General features: G+C 35.3%; 2 protein-coding genes across 4 annotated transcripts; one reads left to right on the top strand and one right to left on the bottom strand.

Moving 5' to 3' along the window:
- Nucleotides 1-427: 427 nt before the first annotated feature.
- Nucleotides 428-23299, bottom strand: LOC108217558 (hexanoyl-CoA synthase). 3 transcript variants are annotated; one of them, XR_010291095.1, is made up of 15 exons: nt 22943-23299; nt 21886-22015; nt 21541-21809; nt 20800-21004; nt 20149-20189; nt 19940-20065; nt 18941-19014; nt 17566-17786; nt 7986-8080; nt 7626-7842; nt 6611-6736; nt 6435-6533; nt 5217-5429; nt 1330-5115; nt 428-796 (listed from the first exon to the last, which is right to left on the bottom strand). XR_010291095.1 is itself a non-coding variant. In XM_017390388.2 (15 exons), exons 1-15 carry the CDS (start codon nt 23194-23196, stop codon nt 778-780), a joined length of 2199 nt encoding a protein of 732 aa, XP_017245877.1. In that variant the 5' UTR covers nt 23197-23285; the 3' UTR covers nt 428-777. The 3 variants fall into 3 exon arrangements, 2 of the variants coding, with proteins under 2 accessions (XP_017245877.1, XP_017245878.1); XM_017390388.2 differs by having other exon boundaries at nt 428-799; nt 5009-5115; nt 22943-23285; XM_017390389.2 differs by having other exon boundaries at nt 5009-5115; nt 22943-23285.
- LOC108217580 (uncharacterized) lies at nt 10918-14798 on the top strand. Its single transcript, XM_064091370.1, has 4 exons — nt 10918-11260; nt 11517-13380; nt 13463-13581; nt 13677-14798. Exons 2-4 carry the CDS (start codon nt 12999-13001, stop codon nt 14217-14219), a joined length of 1044 nt encoding a protein of 347 aa, XP_063947440.1. The 5' UTR covers nt 10918-11260; nt 11517-12998; the 3' UTR covers nt 14220-14798.
- Nucleotides 23300-23335: the final 36 nt, after the last annotated feature.

Raw genomic sequence — 23335 nt, 5'->3', positions numbered from 1 at the left:
CCCCAACCCGAATCAAAACCCGACGGATCATTTGCGACTTCGCTGTAATTTTATTTTTACAGAATCAATTTTAAAGATAATTTAACTAAAAAATAATTTAGTAACTTCTCGCTTAGTATTAATTCTTGAAATAAAAGTTATTATTTGTAAGCATGAGCGTCACCGGCCAATCTCCGACATCACTCCACGAGCGTTCAGACCACCCCCAGCACCCATGACCCAACAATGAGTGCAGTAGAGTGATCCTGCAAGCTCACAGAACAAGCGCTCAAAATGGCACCAACACCCTACACCATAACACCAACAATTTACTGTTTGGCGACGTGCATCATCGAACCTCCAGCCTTTTAATAAAGAACGAGGGGATTCCCTCCTAGTTTACTTAACAATACTTTGAAAGCAGATGAACTCTGTATAATTCTAACAATTGAAATGAACTGCAGAAGTTGTTATACCACTAACGAGCCTCGATTGTCTGTTAAAACATAGATGTGACTATATCCTCACAAAGGAAAAAGCTCTCAACCCCGCTGAATTTTCAAAAAAAAATGTATATAAAATTGTTTTAAATGCCTCTCCCTGTGTCCGCGGAACAGTACTTTAAAACTGATTACCAGACTGCAATTGAGAATCAAATTATTTCGTCAACAGTACTTCTTGCTTCTTCATCTTCTTCTCCTCTGCAGCCTTCATCTTCTTTTTTCGTACATTATTCACTATCATCTGCTTCTTCATCATTAATTAGTGGTTTTCCATCTTGCTGCATCACAGCGGGTGCTATGCTCCTTGTTTATATCTACTGATATTACAGAGACTGTTACTGTCATACTAAGATTATCCTAAAAGAATGCCAGAGTACCCTAGGATTACTAATGGAGAATGAAAAACAATGTGCCAAGAAGTGATTACACGTTAACAAAAGGCGGCAGCATTATAATCTGAGATTATAACAACTGATAATCTTAAGCACTAAAAAGTAGGAAAAAAAAAAGAAAAAAATTCAATTGCTGTACAAAGTTATATCAGAAATGTTTATAAGAACTTTATTGGCTCGAAATAGAGATAAATATGATTCATTGTAAAATACCGGATACTTTGTAGTTACTAGATACATGCAGCTAGTAATCATAAATAATTACATAAGCATATACCAAACAAAAATACAAATATCAAGAATTAATACATGACTAAATACTAACTTTTATCACCAATTATTTGAAACTATTGCTCCAGATGGAATTCAAAAATTCATTGTAATATAATATGTCAATAGCAAATGCCAGTCAAAGGTGAAATCATAATCACTAGGACCAGAAAATAGCAACATACCTGAACTGATTTTAGGAACAGCTGAGGTTACAAAGGACAATCATATGGAACTATTTATCAATCTAGGGATTTTAGCAACTAAACTCAAGGAGATCGAAGATATAAATAGGTAATATGCCAACATACATAACAAAATAACAAGTGCAGAAGTATGAACAGAATGACTGGGACAATTTTTATGGCTAAAGGGAGGGACGGAGACTCTTGTACAATGTAAGACTATTAAGTTGTGTTTGGGTGGAAGAATGGAATGAGCTCTAAGGTCACTGGTTGAGATTTATGAAACATATATATTATCAACTTTACTACATTCCATCAAATATGTCACATTATTCATTTTATTTTAGGTGAGTAAAGTCATTTTATTTTACACCACCCATCCAAGATTTATCTTCTTCCACTATTATATTATCTTTTCTTATCTCCCTCATTCCCTTCTGCCTCTAGTTATCCTTCACCTAGCCTCTTTTCATTTGTACTTATTCCTGATCTCTGCTTCCAAGCTATTGTAGTCATTCTGACAAAGTACCGCTTTCTTCTTCCTTTAGTAGTTTTAACTATTACCGACTACTGAATTAGTCTATTATCGTGCCAAAGGTTCATTGAAAAGCTTCTCCTTGTGCTTTAAGTTCAAATTCCAAAAGTCAAAAGTCCTTAGTATTTTGGAATTTGTACTTTAATGTATTAACATGTTGAAAATAATGCATGTAGCAACTAAACTCAAGGGTTGTCATGGTGGAAGATGGCTACTAGCTGCTAGTGTGGATACTGGCGGCTAATGGTGGTGGCTGAAGTTTGTGGTGCTTGGAATCAAAATCAAAAAAATTCACTATGATTGGGGTCAAATGTGCTTTAACTGCCAAGAGACATGTCATAAATACTTTTAAATGTCTTTAACCCAAAACACCGAACTCGGTTAAAAGGGTAACATTTGTTAGGGGTGATCGCGGTGTGGTTTTTCTTTAAAACCGCATACCAAACAGCGTATGCGGTTTGGTTGAAAACTCAAACCGCAACCGCACAGCGCTAGCATAAAAACCGCGTAAACCGCACCGCAAAAATGCAGTACGGTGCGGTTTGTGCGGTTTGCATGCTTAGGAATAAATATTTTTAGTTGAAGTTAGAAATAAAATTTAAATAGAGAATTGATAAATAAGCTCCACAGTTTACTATTTAAGCTCCAAATCCAAATTTTATATCATATTTACCCATGCCTTCTCCACATATTTCATCCATATTAGTGGTGATAGTGAGACTTGGATAACTAAAAAAATTGAATTGGAGCTTAAATAGTAAATTTTGGAGCTTATTTATCAATTCCCTTTAAATATACAATAACTAAAATCTTTTCTTGTAATGAATTTATATGATATTTATCATTTCAGAGTTACAACTACTAAAATAATGCAAACAAAAATGTAAATATAATAATAAATATGAGTACTAAGAGACATATTATAATAATATAATCATTTCATACAAATATGGTATAATAGTAACTTGAGATTAATAAAATAATAATTAACTATTATTTGAAAAGATTTAACAAATATATATAACATAATTATAAATAATATATATGTATATAATAAAATTTTATTCGACAATCACTAATATATTTATATATATTACAACATTGTGGTGCGGTGCAGTTTGAACCGCACTAGTAATATGTCAAACCGCAACCCGCACCACACCGCGCGGTTTGGGAAAAATTCAAACCGCAACCGCACCACAAAGTTTTAAAACCGCGTTTTGCGGTGCGGTTTGGGCGGTTTTTTGATCACCCCTAACATTTGTTAAAGGGGAAGAAGAGTGCCCTCCTCATGGTTATAATTAGATGATTGTATAGAGCAAAAGGCATGTGATGAGTTGGAAAATTGTCTTGGAGATTTAGGTCATCACATTTGGTATAGATTATTTATACTAGTAAGTTTTGTCACTTGTCCGCTCGTTTAGATTTTAATCATGATAAAAGTACCTTGGTTAGCATGTATCGACCTGGTTTAAACCCTACTATTGTTAAAAAAATGTCCGGCAATCTTTATTGATATAATGCAAGTTTCAACAAATTGAGGAAGGAGTTGATTGGTAATTTCGGGTAAAGGTTTTTGTCTCAAGCTACAAGTCACCTGGCTAATCATCTCATGTTAATCAGGGACTGGCTGTTGTGTATATTTTAAAACTGCAGGAACAAGGCACTTTGCTAGTGATGGCTCTAGGCTTTGGTCGGAGGTTTCTGGTGGCTGTCATTTCTTTTTTTAATTGTAGGCATTAGGCAACGTGTTTGGTAAAGGTGAAGGTTGTGGGAGTATGTATGAAGGCAGTGTTTGGAGGGAGGAACGGTGACTCTGATATCATATTATATCATATGCAGGACATGTTAAAAACAAGGGTAAATACCTATCTCCACAAAGAATTGGCAAAAAACACACAATAAATCCTGAGATCTTATTCATTTCAACTTTAATCAATAATGAAATATTACATGAGTACATATAAATAAACTATTGCTTGGAGCCAATTAATTCCCAACAAAAAGTGCAAGAAAGCAAGATTGCTAAATTCATCTTTATGATAACATACCCTTTCCTTAAAAAAATATAGAGATACCATTTTACTTGTAGCTCCTGATATTAGTTTCGATTTAATTGAAAAATATTGATTGATAGTTGAAGTTTACATCTATATTAACTACATGTACAAGATCCTACTTTGATGACTCACTAAGATTTGGGATTAATATTTTTGCAAAACTTAGTTGTTTTTTTTTTTTAAATTTTAAACTTAGTTTTGATATAAGGGCATGCTGGCTAAAATAATATTCCCTCTATCCCAACCATTTTTCAGGATATCCATTCTATTTTTTACATTTCAAAACCTGTCAAAAATAGAAAATTTATAATATAAAATTAAATACATCCACTACTTTCCTCCGCTATACTCACTTTATACATTAAATATCAATTGGTCTCACAAATTTACCCACTTCTCTTTCTCTTTCCCACTACTTTATACATTTTCTTAATCTCCACGCTCAACCATTAGTAAACAATGGGAGCGACGGAGGGAGTATAAAATATTGATTATGTAAAATTTGTAAATTTGTTGAAACCATAAGGTTTTGTCCTCTGATGTATTGGCTATATTTTAAACATAGTATGTTATTATTATTTCAAGTTGTTATAAATACAATATATTATTTTATTATGTTAATAGATAATGGAATCTTGCTACGGGTGTCTTGGGCTTTGATATATATAACCAACATCACCGGGTTGGCTAAATTTTTAGACAAGGGGAATGCAATATTTTTTTAAATGTTCTTTATAATTTTATTTACGGTATCATTTATCCATTTAAAACTAAGGGTTTTTTTAGAGGGTTGGAGATGCTCTAACAGGATAGTCATGGATTTACTTGATTTATTACAACTGAGATTCAAATTCATAAATACAAGTACAATTTCAATTATCAATATTGATTGTATCTTCCTAATAGTAAACCGAATGACAGATTATCCTAAGGTTCTATATACGATATCTATGATGGTAACCTATAGTTACATATATACTATATATTCCAAATCAATGGATCACTAAGCTACAGAAGTACCACTATATACTTGTTATGAACATAAAAAGGAGTTGAAACACGTTTTGAGATTAATGAAGCTCACAGCTTAGAGTTTTGGTCAATTTTGGTGAACTGCTGTCGCAAAATTCGTCTCATAACCTTATTTGTTGCTGTTCTGGGAAGAGATGAGACGGGAACAATATGAGACACCTAAAAAAACAATATAAATGGAACAAGGTTCAGAAAATATATCTTATATACTCGAAAATGTTTTATATAAAAGTGGCTAGTTTAATGACGGTGGGTAATACCTTAAACAGTGGGTTCAATTTCTTCTGCAGTGCGGAATTCAAAGATACCCTCAACTTGTCTAAATCCGGTGTGGACACATTTGAATCTTTAAAAACAACAGCAATAACCAATCTCTCGGGTCCACCTCCCTGTGGTGGCACCCCTATGGCTGCTGTCTCATGGACAGAGTCATCAACCGCATTAGTAATACGCTCTATCTCAACCGAGCTTACCTGCACACAGGATGAAGTATTTAACTTTTTAGTTATGCTAGGCATAAAGTCAGTTGACAATAACTACCAAATTCCTCTCTTCCGTAGTAATACATATATAGGTTGCACTCCACAAAGAACACCATCAAATAAGGAAACAATAAAGAACACTATCATAACACTTCATTTTTCATAATAAAATGATTTGTTAAGTTTAGAATCACTAAGTTTAACAATAATTAAGCTTGACATATAGAATCTCATCAAAATTTCAAAATTCAAATGTTATAGAATCTTGTATAGAATCTTATATACGTTGCTTGAATAATAAATTTACATAAAATCATGTTACATTTATTTTAATTTGTTGATAAATTCATGTTAGATTCAATTATTATTATTCACAATAAAAGGCTAACTAATTTAAAACTAGAATTTATATGAAATTTTAGGTTAGATTGTATAGTGTTGTTTATTATTGTTTATATAAAGGTATTCTTTATGGAGCAATGACCTATTATATATTTATAAGGATACTTTCTTTTTATCAGAGTTGAAGCAATGAGATTCATTAAGACACTAGATTCATCCCGAAACCCAACTTAGGTGCCAAACTTACCCAATATGATCAGACGTCATAACAGATTACAACCAAGTTTATTTTAAAATCATAACATTAAATCAATCAGAAATTAATTATTTCTTGTTTAGTCATTAAGAATTAATTATTTTATTTATGCTCAACATCAATAAACTACAGACAGCACAAGTATCTGAGGGTCACGAGAGTGAAGCATAAAGGTCTAAATATATAATAAAATGACTTGGCTTCTGTGGAACTAATATTGTAATAGATACCCAAAATTTAGTCATAAAATTGAATCTGAAAGAAAGCATGTATTTTACCAATAATATTGAAATGCTTATATGTGGGTATTCTTATTAATAAGTTGTGACTTTGAAATCTGCACGGAACGCACACTTATAAAATATCGTCATAAAGCTTCCTACAGGCAAGATTTAGACCTTGATACCACCAAGATTCATTGTATCATCTGCACGACCATGCGCATGATAGTATCCATTTGAAGTAAGCTCAAACATGTCCCCATGTCTTCTTAGCATCTAGAAGAGGACCAGAAATGAGTTGATATCCATTAAAAGCTATAAACCATTCAAACATGAAGGAACAATTTACCTACCTTTCCATGCCATGAAGGCATATCTTTAAAGTAGACATTATAGTGATTCCCATTTAGTAGTATGCTTGATGAGCCGAATATGAAGGGATAAAGTGCCAATTCACCAATTCCAGGAACTTTTGGTGGCTATATTGAGGCACAATAGATCAGTTTAAATGTTTTAGAAACGAATTTAATATTATATATTAAGTAGCATGCTCTTCTACAGCTCTCAAACATTAAAAAAAAACGTCAAATAAAATGAGGATACTTTACAACTGTAATAGATGTAAGCTCAGATTAATGACATGAGACAAACAAGATGGAAAATAATAACATCAAATAACTACAAGCATTTGACATGATTATCAATAACCTAAGGCAGCACAGATGGTATATATAAAGATTATTTAAAATTTATACAAAAAAGATGTTGAATGTATTCGACTTTGACCTTTGAATAAACCATAAACGTATTTGCTGTTTGCATTCTTTGAGGGTGTCTGATTTTATTCTATAAATCGATTAATCCTGTCATTGATTAAATATCCAACTCTTCAAGAAAAGATGAAACCAGACTAGGTTTTCTATCATCTACAGTTATCAAGTAAATCTCCTGTGAGGAACTCTTAATGTAATTCCATTCGAAGGCTACTACCCCATCAAGAAAGATAGACATGAATCTAACACTTTCGTTCAAGTTTATTTTATGAAAAACTTTAATGGCATGGCTAAAATGCATACTTTTTGTGTATCAAGCCATTATCAGTTTAACAATATTACCAGTTTGCCTCCTTTGACGAATAGTCTTGTTTGGTTGAAACGAAGTTTATGGTTCAAACAAATGTCTTTACTATTGAAACAAGAAGTTATTGACATGGGAACTTACTCGGATTCTAAATATAGTATTTTTAAGGGAAGATAAAGTATAAAAGTTAAGCAATTGTGTTACCTGCACATGTTAACTCCAGTTTTCAAATTTTTAATGACAAATAGATCTATTATTTCATGGGTGCAAGAACATAAAAATGCTTACTATAGGAATTCCATCATTGCCAATAATAAAGAGACTACACCCCATAGCAGGTGTGCTAAAGGCTGCTAGAGATTGACGCTGCAGTAGCGATCCAGTTACAAATCCACCTCCAATCTCAGTACCACCACAATACTCGATAACAGGCTTGTAATTAGCTCTTCCCATTAGCCAAAGATACTCATCTACGTTTGATGCTTCACCAGTGGATCCAAAGCAACTTCATTTGAAAAAAATTATTTCAGCAATATATACGAAGGGAACTATGTACAAAGCTGGACACAACATGTCGAGCTATTTCTCTATTATACAAAACTGTCATAATCTGATACTTGTCAAGTGAAACACAAAACATTCACTTACCGAATGGCCGACCAATCATAGCTATCTGTACAATTAGTAGTTTTCCATGTCCTTACAATACTTGGAATCACACCAAGCATTGTCACTTCAGCATCCTAGGCAAAGTTGCAGATTTAGAAACTAGAAAGTGCCACTGTGTAGTATGAGTAAAGGGTTAACTATCTCAACACTTCACAGACACACACACATATACACGCCAACATTCTAGAGACATCCCTCTTATACAGAGTTTCGTAGTACATCATCACAAATTATTAGTTTTATTATAAATTCTGTTATAGAATATATACAATATGTGATTCTAATGTGGAATACCACTCCCTCATCCCTCTCAACTATTTACATTGGGGGACGGGGGCTCGGCACGCATTCTAATGCTCTAATAGATATAGTTTGATAAATTACTTTGAACTTTTTTTCTTCTGAATAAAAACTTACTATCTAAGCTTTTATACAAAAAAGAAAATTTTCAAAACAAAGTTATGGAACTATGTTTTATATGCGCCTCAAAATGCGTGTCGAGCAATGCAAAAAAAAAAGTGTAAAGAAATGAGAGGGACGGAGGGAGTATGATATATATATATATATATATATATATATATATATATATATATATATAGAGTTTTACTCCAATAGAAACCTCCTTATCCTAGAAACTAAAAACCAAACTGAAATATCACTAAATCCTAAAGCAAATACCACTAAATTTTTAAACAACCCCATCTCCACCTCCATCTTCATCAAACCCACCTCCATCTTCACCAACCCCACCTCCACTACCACCACCTCCGTCGTCGCCTCTTCATAACCACTACCACCTCTATGCCGCCCACCCCCTCCATAACCACCACCTCCATCTCCACCTCCACCTCCATTATTTCTTTAACAACACAACCTCCACACCTCCATCTTCACCAGGCCCATCTTAATCGCCGCTTCAACCTCCTTCAGATTCGTTCATACTTCTTTCTCCACCTCGACTCAACTTCAAAGGCGGAGCCGCCACTATTCCGGCAACGCTCCAACCCCCTACTTCAAGCCGCCCAAACCTCCGCTACAATCATCTTTCCTCCATCTCCACCTTCACCTCCACCATCTCCACCACTATCACCACCATCTGAATCGAAAACATGAACAGATCTGGAGATTCTAAGCTGGTTAATATCTGGAGATTGAGTTTTCACTAAATTCTGCAGCACAGATCACTAAATCCTAAAGAGATAATCACTAAATTGTACTGAGAATATCACTAACTTGTATTGGTTTCTAGTTTTTATTTTAAAATTGGTTTCTATTTGATCATTAGCCTATATATATATATATATAGGCTAGTGATCAAATACAAACCAAAAGTAAAATACAAACTACAAACTAATTTAAGCCATTGGATCAATCTAATCTAATGTCCCCCTAGAATTCACCACACACAATAAACCTGTACCATCTTATACATGATTCCACGGAATCCCTCCATTTTTAAATTAATTTTTCCTGTCAATCGTTTAACTTTTTTCGAAATCCGACTTCACCGTATTTTTCTTAATCTCCCAACAATCAGTTTCCATACCATATTTGATATATTTCGATGTGATTTATAAGTTTTTTATTTTGGTGTTAGTTTTTATTCTAAGAGAGGTTTGTAGTAGAGTAGCACCATATATATATATAGGCAAGTGCTCAAATACAAACTCCTTAGTGTACAAACGTACAAACAATCACTAAATGACTTGAAAAGAATCACTAAATGATTGAACAGAATCACTAAATCCACCAAGGGGGTCTGATGGAGAGATAAGGGGAGGGGAGCACTTATGGGGCGGCATAGCCGAGTGGTGGTGCAGCGCGGCCGGCGGCAGCCGCGACGCCGGTGCGAGGGCAGTGCTAGAAACACGATTGAGGGAGATGAGAAAAGAAGTGGTGAATGTGTGTGTTTGTGTGTGTATAGCACTAATCGGTGAGCGAACAACCACAGAGAGAGAGCCACTGGTAGTGGTGGTGGTGGTGGTTGGTGGTGGTGGGTAAGAGAGAGAGAGAGAGGTGTTGGGCAGTGGTGGTTGGTGGTGGATGGTGGTTGGTAGTGGTGGTGGTGGTTGTGGTGGGTGGGGTGGTCGTGCGTGGTGGTGGTGATTGGAGGTGATTGTGGTGGCGATGGTGATGGATGTATGTATGTATTTGTTAAATTAAAATCTGCTAATCACTAAATATTATTGTCATAATCACTGGTTTGTACGTTTGTACAGTAAGGAGTTTGTACTGGAGCAAGACCCTATATATATATATATGTAAGTCTGTATGTATGCATGCATGCATGCATGTATATATAGTGAGGCTCAAATGAGAAAGTAGCTCCCAGGATAACTAGTATGTTTTGTACCTCACATTTACGTGTTATATAAATATTTTTCCACTATTTTCTGCATCATTACACAACGCAATCTAGTAATTACCTTTTTATTTGCATAATACATTAAAACTTGATGAATAATGTCATAAATTTTATAGAACACGCATTATAGAACTACTATGTTCTGTACATAACATGCACGCATTCTGTAAGGAGTTTGTCACAATTTTTTTGTAAATGCATGATTTTTTTTCTCATTTTTGGGCTTTAACTTACAGAACCAATGTATTTTCAATAAAAAATATGATATTTGTTTCTTCCTGTGTTTTCTTCTACGAAACGGCTTTTGAAATATAACTTTGGATAGCTATCGGTTCCCTTACAAAAATTTCGGGTTAAATATCAAGTAGGTGACTGACTGCGTCCAAAAAATTCAAGTAGGTCACTCATTGCAAATTTGACTCCAATGAGTCAATCATATGAAATTTTTTATCAAAAATATCACTCTATCGTCAGTCGAAATTCTTAAAGTATTATATAATGAGTTTCACACATTTTTTATGAATGGTATTACATCCAAATCATAGTTGTTAAGACGTCGCCTAGGCGTCGCCTAGGCGTCGCCTAGGCGGCAAGGCGGTAAAAAATGTGAAGGCGTCCGACCCGTCTTGATTTTTAGTGGGTAGGCGACGCCCAGGGCCGCCTAGGCGGATAAGACGACGCCTTTCTCGCCTTTTCTCGTCTAATTCGTCTTAGTTTCTGACCCGGTCCAGCCCAAATAATTTTTGGCCCGGTCCAGCCCAATTATCCAGGCCCAGCCCAACACGTGTATCTTATAACTTATATGTTATAACAGCAGCCGTCATAACCCTAATTTTCAACGAACTAGAGAGAGAAACACGAGACTACTGGATAGAAATTAATCAATCAGGTATTCTTTCTTCTTTAATTCTTCTTTGATTCTTCTTCTTTTCTCTTACACACACACACTATTCTTTTTTTCCTTGTTCTCTTACATATATATAGATATATATATGTATATACCTGTGTATATATATGTATTATATTTATGAGATATGTATGTAGAAACATATATGTGTGTACATAAGTATACATTTATAACACATAATTATATACATATCATACACTTGTATATATAACACATAAAGCATGTCTATTTTTGATAGTGTTTGTAATGGCTGAATCCGGAAAGAGTAATGAAGTAATTGATCCCAAAACTGATCCTAAACATAAGGCTAAGTCAATTGATCCCGGATGGAAGTATGGATATTGGCCTGATCCAGAAGTGAAAGGCTGTATTGAATGTATTCTTTGTGGAAAACAAGTAAAACAGGGGATCAATAGACTCAAGCAACACTTGACTGGTAATTATGCCGATATAAGCAAGTGTCCGAATGCAACAACTGAAATCAGGAGAGAAATGCAAGAAGCGTTGATAAGCAAGAAAAGGAAACAACCTGTCATGTTAGATGACTAGGGTGATGAAGGCAGTGACGAGGTTCAAGAGATATCAGGCCATACTACTCAATCAACCGGCGCCTCTGCATTTTTTCCCGTTCCAAGTTCTGGGACTTCTGCAAAAAGAAAAAGAGCAGGAACTCTCTATGAGTTTGCAAAACCTCAAGCTCCACCTCCAAAGCCTACAAAAACCATTGCATCTATCTTAAGGAAGACTCCTGAAGAAGTTGTTCAGGATAGGCATCGCAAGGATTTAAAACAAACTACTTTGGACAATATTCGGAGGACACCTGAAGAAAAGGAAAGGGTGCATATACACATTGCAAAGTTCTTCTACGCATGTGGAATACCGTTTAATGCTGCAAACTCGAGACATTATGAAGTGATGATTGAGTCAGTGGGCCAATATAGACCTGGTTTAGTTCCTCCATCTTATCACCAACTAAGAGTCCCTTTGCTTGAAAAGGTGAAGAAACAAACTGACCAGCTACGATTGAAACATGAAAGTGCTTGGAAAAAATATGGATGTACCCTCATGTCAGATGGATGGACAGATAGAAGAGGCAGGCACCTGATTAATTTCCTTGCAAATAGCCCAGATGGAACATTTTTTATGGGTTCCATGGATGCTTCGAGTGAGTCACACGATCATTTGATGTTGGCAGACTTGTTACAAGCCAAAATTGAAGAGATTGGAAAGGAGTATGTGGTTCAAATCGTAACTGATAATGGTGCTAACTACAAGAAGGCAGGTCAATTACTAACAACGGAAAGATTCCCACCAATGTTCTGGACTCCTTGCGCTGCTCACTGCATAGATTTGATGTTGGAGGATGTCGGTAGCTACAAAGTATTTGATGCCACAATCAAGAACGCAAAAAGGATAACAACATTTATTTATAGGCATGGTCGTCTTCATAATGCAATGAAGGTTAAAACAGGAGGCAGAGAACTTGTGAGACCTGGAGTGACTAGATTTGCCACATCTTTTCTCACACTGCAGTGTTTATTCAAATTCCAAGATGCATTGAGGTAGCTCTTTGTAAGTGAGGACTGGAGCAGGTCAAGTTTGGCTAAAACAGAGGCTGGAAAACAGGTTTATGACTTGATTATGTCAACTGCACTATGGAATAATATTGCAAATTGTATCAGGACTGCACAACCGCTTCTTGTTGCCTTGAGAGTAGTCGATGCTGATGAACAACCAGCAATGCCAGAACTTGTTGTTGCTATGGAACATGCCAAGAAAACTATCAAAGATTCTTTTGAAAACAATGCATCACTTTGCAAATTTGTTATTGACATCATTGAGAAACGCTGGGATACGCAGATGGGGGTTCAAATACATGCTGCTGGTTTGTTTGTTAAATCCTGGAAAGTTCTTTGACATACAAGAGAAAGACTATCGTAGTGCTTGCAAACTCCGGGAAGATTTCAATGATGTTTTGGAGAAGATGGTGCCTGATATTGAGACTAGGAATTTGCTAAGTAACCAAAGTGATAACTACGAGCATACGAGAGAGAACTTTGCAAGACAAATGGCAATTGATCAAAGAAAAACGAAGAGTCCTCGTAAGTAAACCTAGTACTTCAGTATTCCATTTAATATAACTATGAGCAGGTCACTTAATTTTTTATATATCGAATATGTTAGTTGACTGGTGGAGTGCTTTTGGGGGTCCCGCACCTGACCTAGCAATGATAGCGAAACGGATTGTTGGCCTTTGCTGCTCTTCATTAGGCTGTGAGCGAAATTGGAGCACCTTTGAGTTTGTAAGAACATTCATTTTACATTTTAGAAATTAGTTGCTTAGCACCAGTTGGAGATTTACGATTTATACCATTTTATTTCCTTGCATATTGTATAGATTCACACTAAAAGAAGAAATCGCTTGGAACATAAGAGGCTGAATGATCTCGTGTATATCCAGTACAATGAAAAGATTGCAGAGCGATTCCAAAAGCGCCGTGAGCTTGGAGATAAGTTCGATCCAATTGCGCTCGAAGACTTTAACTGGAGTGGTGAATGGGTAAATAATGCAGATGGTGATTCTGTTCATCCTGGAGAAGATCTGCTATGGGAACATGTTGTTATAGCTGCTGGTCCGGCAAGTGCAGTGCGTAATCTTCGTAATAGAAATCGTGATAAAGGTGGCGAAACTAATACAAACACCAGGGAGATTTTAACATATAATCGACATCGTAATGGTGCAGGTTCTTCTCGTGCGCACACTTCACGTACTTTTCACTTGCACGATTTTGAAAGTGAAGAAGAAGTCCAGGACAATGACATATTGTCAAATGAAAATGATGACGAAGATATTGATGATGATTACGGGGAAATACCGAGTGCAACTCAAAGTCGACCCGGAAATGAAGAACAACCTTTTCTTGATGATTTTATCATCTAGTTTATCATAGTTTTCTTGTAGAAATTACTAGATTTGTATGTTTTAGACCTGTTCCTCTTAACTTTATATAATATTTACTTTTGGTATTTAATTATAGTTAATCTATGCTATTTTATTATAACATATAAATATATGTATATAAAAAATATAATCAATATATTATTAAACGTATAATCCGTCTAATTACCGCCTAGGCGCTCGCCTAACCGCCTAGGCAGTTAGGCGGTGGACTATCGTCTAGCCTCGCCTTTACGCCTTAACAAGTATGATCCAAATGAAAGATCTTGAGTTCTAGTATTTTAGATAATATTTTCAGATTTTTAGAAATTAATCTACTATTTCTTCTTATTTAAATCAAATAAGAAAAAATAAAAAAATTATAAATATATAGTTAATAAAATTTTAAAAATCTAACCAATTTTATCTAAAATACTAGAACTAAGAATCTTTCATTTGGATGTAATATCATTCATAAAAATGTGCGAAACTCAATATATAATACTTTAAGAATTTCGCCTAACGATAGAGTGATATTTTTGATAAAATTTTTCAAATGAATGATACATTTCAGTCAAATTTGCAATGCATGATCTACTTGAATTTTTTTGGACGCAGTAGTCACCTACTTGATATTTAACCGAGTAAATGACAAAGTGGTGGCCGTAGTTTCTCAAATTTTACAAAATATTGGCTGGAGTTCAAAAACTATAGATTGGTGGTTAGACTTTACCTCCGTCTTTTAATAAGATGGCTGCCGTCAACGTCCGTTAAATTTTACCGTTAAGTCGAAAAAAATAATTAAAGAAAAGGGTAAAACGGGTTATGGGTAAACAACGATCAGGAGGTGTTGTGTACACAGTAAACAACCACTCCCTCACGCAGTCACGCGCTTTCCCCTTTTGCCGTCCCTATTTTATATCTCTATAATCTTCCAATTTTCCATAACAAATAAATTCTCACCCACGCAAGCCTATATTCATTAAAGAAAGGTGAGTTATTGTCTGTTTTAAGAAAGATGCCATATGTGAGAAAAACAGGGAAGTCAACGGTGTTGAACGGCGGCTTCATCTGGGAGTTTGTCTCTCCCGGGTACGATCCGAAACCGATTCGGAGACGGTTGCTCGGGTTTCCTCGCCGGAATTTTCGCCAATCCCCGGCTTCTTCGCAAGATGATATTCAGGCGGAGTGGGTAGCTCATAAAGCTTGTGAATTGAGGTGTTGAGGCTCTGGTAGGGGTGGTTGTGACGTGTTGAGGGCTTGTTTTCGTTCGATTTGCCATTGATTTCTAAGAGGGTTTTGAGATCAGAGAAGATGGAGTGGTTTGGTTTGTGATTAGAGATGGGTGGAAGACTTTTGGGGTGATTTTACTATTTTACCCTTGCCTTTTTATTTTTTTTTGGACTTAACGGAGGAAATTTAACGGACCTTGACGGCAGCCATCTTATTAAAACGCGGAAGTGAACTCCAGCCACCGATATGTAGTTTTTGAACTACAGCCAACATTTTGTAAAATTTGGAAAACTACGGCCACCACTTTGTCATTTACTCTATTTAACCCTAAAAAGTGCTCCAATTAAGGAGTTCCCCATAAAACTTAAAAAATTGATTTTTGAAACTGGTTCTTCCGTGGAATATTTCCGGATAACTATTATTTTATTGGATAATAATGTTGGAATATGCATAATTTTCGGTGATTCTTAGAACAAAAAAGTTGTATAATTTCGTTTTTTGATTTACTAATCAAAAGTTGTACCTATATTTCATAAAAAAATGATAAATATATGTTTATATATATTTTTATAATGGCATGCTACGAAAATCTATATAACATGGTATTCTATGGAGTGTTACCCCATATATATAGGCAATTGCTCAAATACAAACCACTAAATAAAAACTAAAATACAAACCAAGAGAAACTATAACTGAATGACATCACCCACCTCCTATATGTCATCACCCACCTAGGGCCCACCCTCGCATCCACTCAATCCACCCCGGATCCGCTAGGGCTTCGCCAAGGCTCCGCACAGGCCCTGGACAGGCTTCAGACAGCCTTAAGAACCAAAACTTGGCCCTACCATGGTCCCACTAGGCCCCGCCCCGACCCTATTAGGACCCACTTAGACCCCGTCTAGGCCCATCTCGGGGTGACGGGGTCCATCCCCGGTCCCAAAACCCCTACCATTCTACTTAATCTCGTTGATTTGTATTTAGTTTTTATTGAGTAGGACCCTATATGTGTGTGTGTGTACACATACATACATATAAATGCAAACGATCAATTAGAAACAACTCATATAGGAACTAAATACAAACCAACAAAAACACCCCTATATGACATCACCTATCCCCTACTATATAATATCACCCACCTAGAGCCCACCCCCGGCCCCACTCAATCCATCCTGGGCCCACTAGAGCCTCACCAACACCAAGACTGCGGACGATTGAGTGGGGCCAGGGGTAGGCCTTGTGTGGGTGATGAAATAAAGAGGGTGGGTGATGTCGTCTAATGGGGTAAGGGTTTCTTTTGATTTCTATTTAGTTTCCATTTAAGTTGTTTATATTTGATCATTTGCCTATATATATATTAGTTAAAAGACCGATATAATCACTAAATATGTAACATGTACTGAATTCTCATGTATTTGGATTTCATCAAAAATACTTATCATGTTGTGTTTATACAAATTAAACTTTACAGAATTTCGAGTGTCACCTTCACTATGAATCAATTCTGATCCAATGTCATGAATTAGATACTTATTGGGATAAAGATTAAATAAAGAACATTTGGTATATCAGATAACCAAATTTCTTACTGTGTCTCCCACGAAGCCAGCTTAGGCTGGGGACTCAAACTGCATGCACTGGAAATCCCCTAAAAGTGCATCAGAAGTTATATAATAGTGCATTCAGTTACGAGCAATATAATACTCAATATCTGGTGATAGGCTCCAACTAATCTACCAGTAGGCTACGTTCTAAAATTTAATGTTCTGAATATATCTCTACACTCAATAGCAGTGGCTTGCTCTGCCACAAGATTTAATACTCGGAAATTATTATTCCTACTATTTTTCCAAAAAGAACTTAGCTCACGAGAAGATAATTACAATGTTTTTCACTGCAATAGAAAATTATGGAACATTATTAAGATTCAAATTTAAGTGGCTCTTAATTCAGTTTCACATATCTTCGAAGACAGTCTTAATCTCTGAACTATAATAACATCATGAAAGAGAAACTATCATATTTTTTTTATCTAATATATCACTTTAACACATAATTCTAAGATACAACAAATATTAATCAGATTCAGAAATGTCAAAAGAGTCTTCACCTGAACAAACTTCGCAAAGCCAGAACTCAGGGGAACGCCATTATATAACGCTATTGAAGCCCCATTCAGCAGAGGAGCATAGACTAGCCAAGGACCCATCATCCAACCAAGATTAGTGGGCCAAGCAACGACATCCCCTTTGCGAATATCCATGTGGCACCAACCATCTGCAGCAGCTTTTAAAGGTGTTGCAAGAGTCCAAGGAATAGCCTTTGGCTCCCCTATAGAAAGATTACAATTAGCTTAGTCATTACTGTGCTAAACTATGCATCTACGCATTAAACATGTAGAACTGCATCATGCATTACTCGTATTAACAAGCTCTTAATTATCTTCTATGATTTAGTTGATGTTATTTGATCAAATTGTCAAGACAATTTACATTTGGTAAAGGTCTAGAGGATTCTGTACCCTAAATTATTTATAACGTGAGAACTACCAACTGTATAATTTAATATGAAACTAAGCCACAACATACAATTCAGCTTGATCTTATAAGACTTTATCGGCCCTCAAGGAGAGAAAATCATGAAAATGATAGGATACAAAAGTTTAAGGAGAAGCTTGAGAGCTGAACTTGTGGTACATCAATTACAACAGACCTGAATGAATTGTTGAGCCCAGTGTGAGAGACCCTAATTTTTTGATTTTCACATTATATTTTGAATTTCTAAGTTATATAAATAATATACAAATACATCTATTCAACCTTATTTAGATTATATTTCCTTTTTCAATTAGTACTTTCATCATTCTAATTTTTACGTAATTTTGGTCTTAACATAGAGTACATTCTGCAAATTAGCCTACTCTAATGAGACCTCAGAGGATCATTATATCTGGAACTCCAATACATCAATGGCACAAATTAGTTGTAAAGGAACTCATTCAACATATGTTCTAGATCAAGACTTGGAAGTGTTATACAAAAGGTATAAAACTCCCACTACCACGATCCAAGAAAAGATCCTACTACCTAGATTAGATTATCCCTTTCATCCAAACTGTCATTAAATTCTTATCTGTAACTTCCATAAACAAATGCCCTAGATATTATCTGTAGACAATGCTTATCGATTCTTATTATTGAAGCCTTACCGATTCTTATTACTGAAGCCTTATAACTTTGGCTCTTTTTTTGCCCCAAGGCCAATTTTCTTATTATTGATTAATAGAAAATCACAAGCCTTTGACAAATAAATATGGCTCTTTTTTTGCCCCAAGGCCAATTGATATTATATGAATAGGTATCTGCTTTCAAGATAAACAAGAACATAACTATCGTGTCAGGCAAAAAAATATAAAAAAAGTTAGTAAGCTAATGCAACTACATTCGTATATTGATTAAAGTAGTCATGCATAGCCTTTGACCTACCTGTAGTTCCCGAGGAGAATAGAATATTAGTGAAAGATTCAACTGGTCTTTCCACAGCAAAAAATTCAACCTCTCTGCAGGATGAATTAAATTTTACATCACCAGTCTATAGCATGAAAAAAAGTTGTTAAAGGACTTGAAGTAACTAAAGCTAGCAAAGTGACTATTTCGATCCAAGAAATTAATGAGATTTTAATGCAGATACTACCACACTTGAATGTCACACAGATGAGTTGCAGCGAACCTTACCTAATAAAATCAGATATCCTCCAGATCTTAATAATGAGAAATAGATAATCAAACTTTGTGATCAAATAATTCTAGTATTTTTTAACTGTAAATCTGATTTACATGTGATGGGTTTTTAAAATAAACAAGGTATGCGTCATCATGATGATACTCCCTCCGTTCCATTTTAATAGTCTTGTTTGTCAAAAAAAAATTCCCACAATACTTGTTATCTTCTTTACTAAAACAACTATCAATGAAATTATCATGCAAATGCCTATGAAATTTAATAAAATGGGTGAAAATTTAGTTATATTCGTGTGTAATTAATGTAATTATAATAATGAAAATGAGAACAAGACATCACATATAATATTTCTTAATATATGTGAAATTTACAAACAAGACTATAAAAATGAGATGGAGGGAGTAGCCACGACTTGTGGCCAGAGATATTATAAGACAGTGCAGTAGGGGTGATCGCGGTGCGGGCGGTGCGGTTTTCCCCAGTAATAGTTTACTGTTTTACAGGTCATCTCATGTAATTTCATGATATTGTAAGAGAGGAAAGAGATGAATTAGTGTCTAAATCCAGTTCTATTATATATGAATGTTGAATTTAATGTGAAACTTGATCAACTTATAGATTTCTGCATCCACGACTAGCAGAGCGCTGGAGCAGTGTGTTTTAAGATGAAATGACATAAAACAAAATTGAGTACTAACAAACTCATATGAATTGAACATTTACATACAGAATATATCACATACTTCAATTTGTGAACCCGTTCTAGAAAATCATGCCATGAAATGTCACCCTCGCGCAACTTTGTGCTAAAGCTGGAGTCTTTTGTTGGAATAACAATTGCTGTTGGCGATTGAGCATCAATAACTCTACTGCAAATTTGGACCTATATGTGAGATAAAATTTAACAATAGTAGTGGAGAAAGGTACATATCTGATCAAAATGTTTATACACCTGTACAAGGGTAGTCGCCTATCACCACGTACAATAAAATCCTGAGGAAAAAATTTAATAATCAGTGGAGCATTAAATCCCATTCCCCTTTAGCAATTTCAGAAGAGAAGTGGACTCAGTTTATGGAATGGATCAAAAAACACCAACGGGAAAAAGAGAACTAGAATTATTTTACAAAACCAGAAAAAAGAAGGTACAGGTGTCAAGCTAATGACCCAATATTAACTTCAAATATTTACATCTGGCGGCACCAATAAGTAACACTCATTTTTAAAAGCATCAGCTTCCTCTTCGAAGCAGTCATTTTAAAATAATGGCAAAAGATCAACTTCAAATCTTTTGAGGCAATTTTTACTCATGGTCCGAACTAGAAGTACAATTTTACTGAAAAAAATGAAGAGCCAATAGAAACGGAAGACTGGAGTTCTAATTCTGACAGATAAAAGTTGAGCTAAAATAAATGCAGAAAAAGCATCCTTAGCGTGAGAATTCCAAACATTTTTCTTATGAAAAAAATATAAAAACAAGTAATTTGGACCCATGTACTGAGGTCTAAGGAGATAATTCAAACAGCTTACTGTCAAAAAGTTTTGGTTCTAGTTCTGGAAATACCTGAAATGTATGATTCTCTCTTACTGAAAGGAGACTAACCTGAGTAAAAATTGCTTTCGCCTTGGACAACTTAAGCCTTGTTGCTATCTCAGTAGAAGCAAAACTATCAGCTATTGACACTACTACATGGCCTGCCAGAACTATAGCCAGGTATATCACCACAGAATTAACATCCATAGGCATATCAATTGCAATTGCAGAACCTTTCTCCAATTCAAGAGTTTCCAGCGCGTGTGCAACTAGCCTACAGATGAGGTTATGATGTGATTTTACGTATTAGTCAAACCAACATTCTTGACTAAAGAATATACAAATATTAGCGAACGATTCTTTATGCTCTAGTGCACACAAGTCCGTGACATATCATTCTTTTAGGTAAACAACTCACCCCCAAAACCTTAAGGTGTTATAAGGAGACCTCAACTGGGACATGTTATATTTAACTATTAAACACTCAACCGCACTCATACAAGTTGGCAAACAGACAAAAGAAAGCACCAAACCGACAGACAAATAATAATAATAAGAGGGGCGGGAGGGTTCAAACCCGAGACCACACCATCTTAAGTAACCAAATGTCCCAAAACCTTAAGGTGTTGGAACTTAGAAGGAGACCTTAATTGGATCATATTGTACTCAACACATTGCACAAAATTTTCGGACACGGTCTACATTTAGTGGCTGGAGACAAAAATTTTACGATATCTGCAATAACGTCAGTAATTTCAATTATATTCATGGTCAACAAAAGAGTAGAGCTAAGAGATACAAAGTAAATACCAGACTTCTGAGCACAATTCCCTACGGGTCAACTTGTTAACTGGCATTTCATCATTTCCTTCATTACGCCATACTACCATTATATCATCCCAAGTTCGGTTACTATTTAAACACAGGCAATTCTTTGCAGGATTTAAAAATGCTCCAGGAAGCCATTGACCTCCTGGGTGACAAATCTCGCTTCCAGTACAAAGCTCCTCCTTCAAAATACGTTGAGGCAGCACTGAGAATGAAATATCTAGTTCTTCCAAAACGGTTTTCCAATAATCCTGCAAATTTATTGATGTAATTAAGTAATCCAAATAGAAGTTTATCAAACAACGACATCTCTGTTTTATAGATTACCTCCGGGTTAGAGACCGAAAATTCCTGAAACTCAGAGAAGCTTGATATAGGATCTTTATATCTTGATCCTAAAAACTCCTCCCCACGTTTCTCAAGAAGTTTCCCAACATTCGTTATTATTGCACCATCCCTAAGTAATATATAAGTATATAACTGAATTAATAGTAATAATAACCTAATCAGCTGATTGCCTACCAGGCTACCACTTAATTTCGCTGATCACCTAGGTTTATCTAGCATTCGACCATATCACATTAATCAATTGGCTACAAAAACTAAATAGAGTTAAAGCTCCATTTGGATTCTTTTTTGTATTACTTGCCACTTTATTATGTAGTAGAACTTAAAACATCATAAGGAAGTGTAATATACATCACATATTCCACGGAGTTAGATAAACAAGACTCTGGAATCAGAGCCATCAGCCAATTTGCTTGCATTGTCAAATAATAATGACAGCTTGTCAAATAATAATGACAGCTTGTCAAATAATAATGACAACTTTATAGTTCAATAGAGAATGCAAACAATTTTGAAGCTTGCAAATTATTTATAACTTTACACCACCTTCCCTTTCCATTGTTCCTAAATTAGTTCTTTCGAAGAGCATTGTTCTAAAAAAACAGAATAGGCAGAGCTAAGTGGTGATCATAAGATCCCATTTTGGAAAAATCTTCATTAGGCGCTTTCGGAAAGCCTAGAAGAATCATCCTTCGCGAAATTAGAGTATATGGAGATAATATATAATGAAATTTTTCATCAAAATTTATATTAAACCAAATTTGATAAATCGATAAATGTTAGTTTACCACCTGAACTCGCCTAAATGTGATTAAATGCTAAAACTTACTTTAGTTGCCTAAGCTCATCTAGCGATTTTTAAAACACAGTTAAATATATTCATTACACAAGAAAATCAACACTTCTAGCAACAAATATCAACACAAACACAAATTCAACTTATTTTCTACACACCCCAACTAAAAAAAAAGAAGCCATCTTTATAAAATTTAATCACATACATAAAAAGAAACTAGAAGCATCAAGAAACACATACGGGTCGGGTATCCAAGCAGGTGGGTCGGGTCCAAAGTCCTTGTAGCACCCATAAAACATCATCTGATGAAGTAAAAAAGGTAACTTGGGTGTAAGAATGGTTGTAGAAATGGTCTGCCATGTTGCAGGAGTGGCAGGGCCGTAAATTTGGATGATTTTGATGAGTTTGTTGTAAATTTCATGGGCAAGTTGTGAAGTTACTCCGGTGGCTTCTATGTCTGATAAGGTGATACAATCTAGACCTTTGTAAGCCATGTCTGAAAATTTTTTGTTCCTGTGATCAATGTCTATCTATACATACAATAGAGTATTAGAGTGTATGTATATGCAGGGCTTAATTATTGGATATGGGTTGGATATGGCCTATGGGTGTAATTTTTGTTGACTGACAAGA

Source organism: Daucus carota, chromosome 4, assembly GCF_001625215.2.
Source record: "Daucus carota subsp. sativus chromosome 4, DH1 v3.0, whole genome shotgun sequence".
NCBI classification, from domain to species: Eukaryota; Viridiplantae; Streptophyta; class Magnoliopsida; order Apiales; family Apiaceae; genus Daucus; species Daucus carota.
The sequence above is the reverse complement of the archived record's forward strand: the minus strand, read 5'-3'. Positions and strand labels throughout refer to the sequence as shown.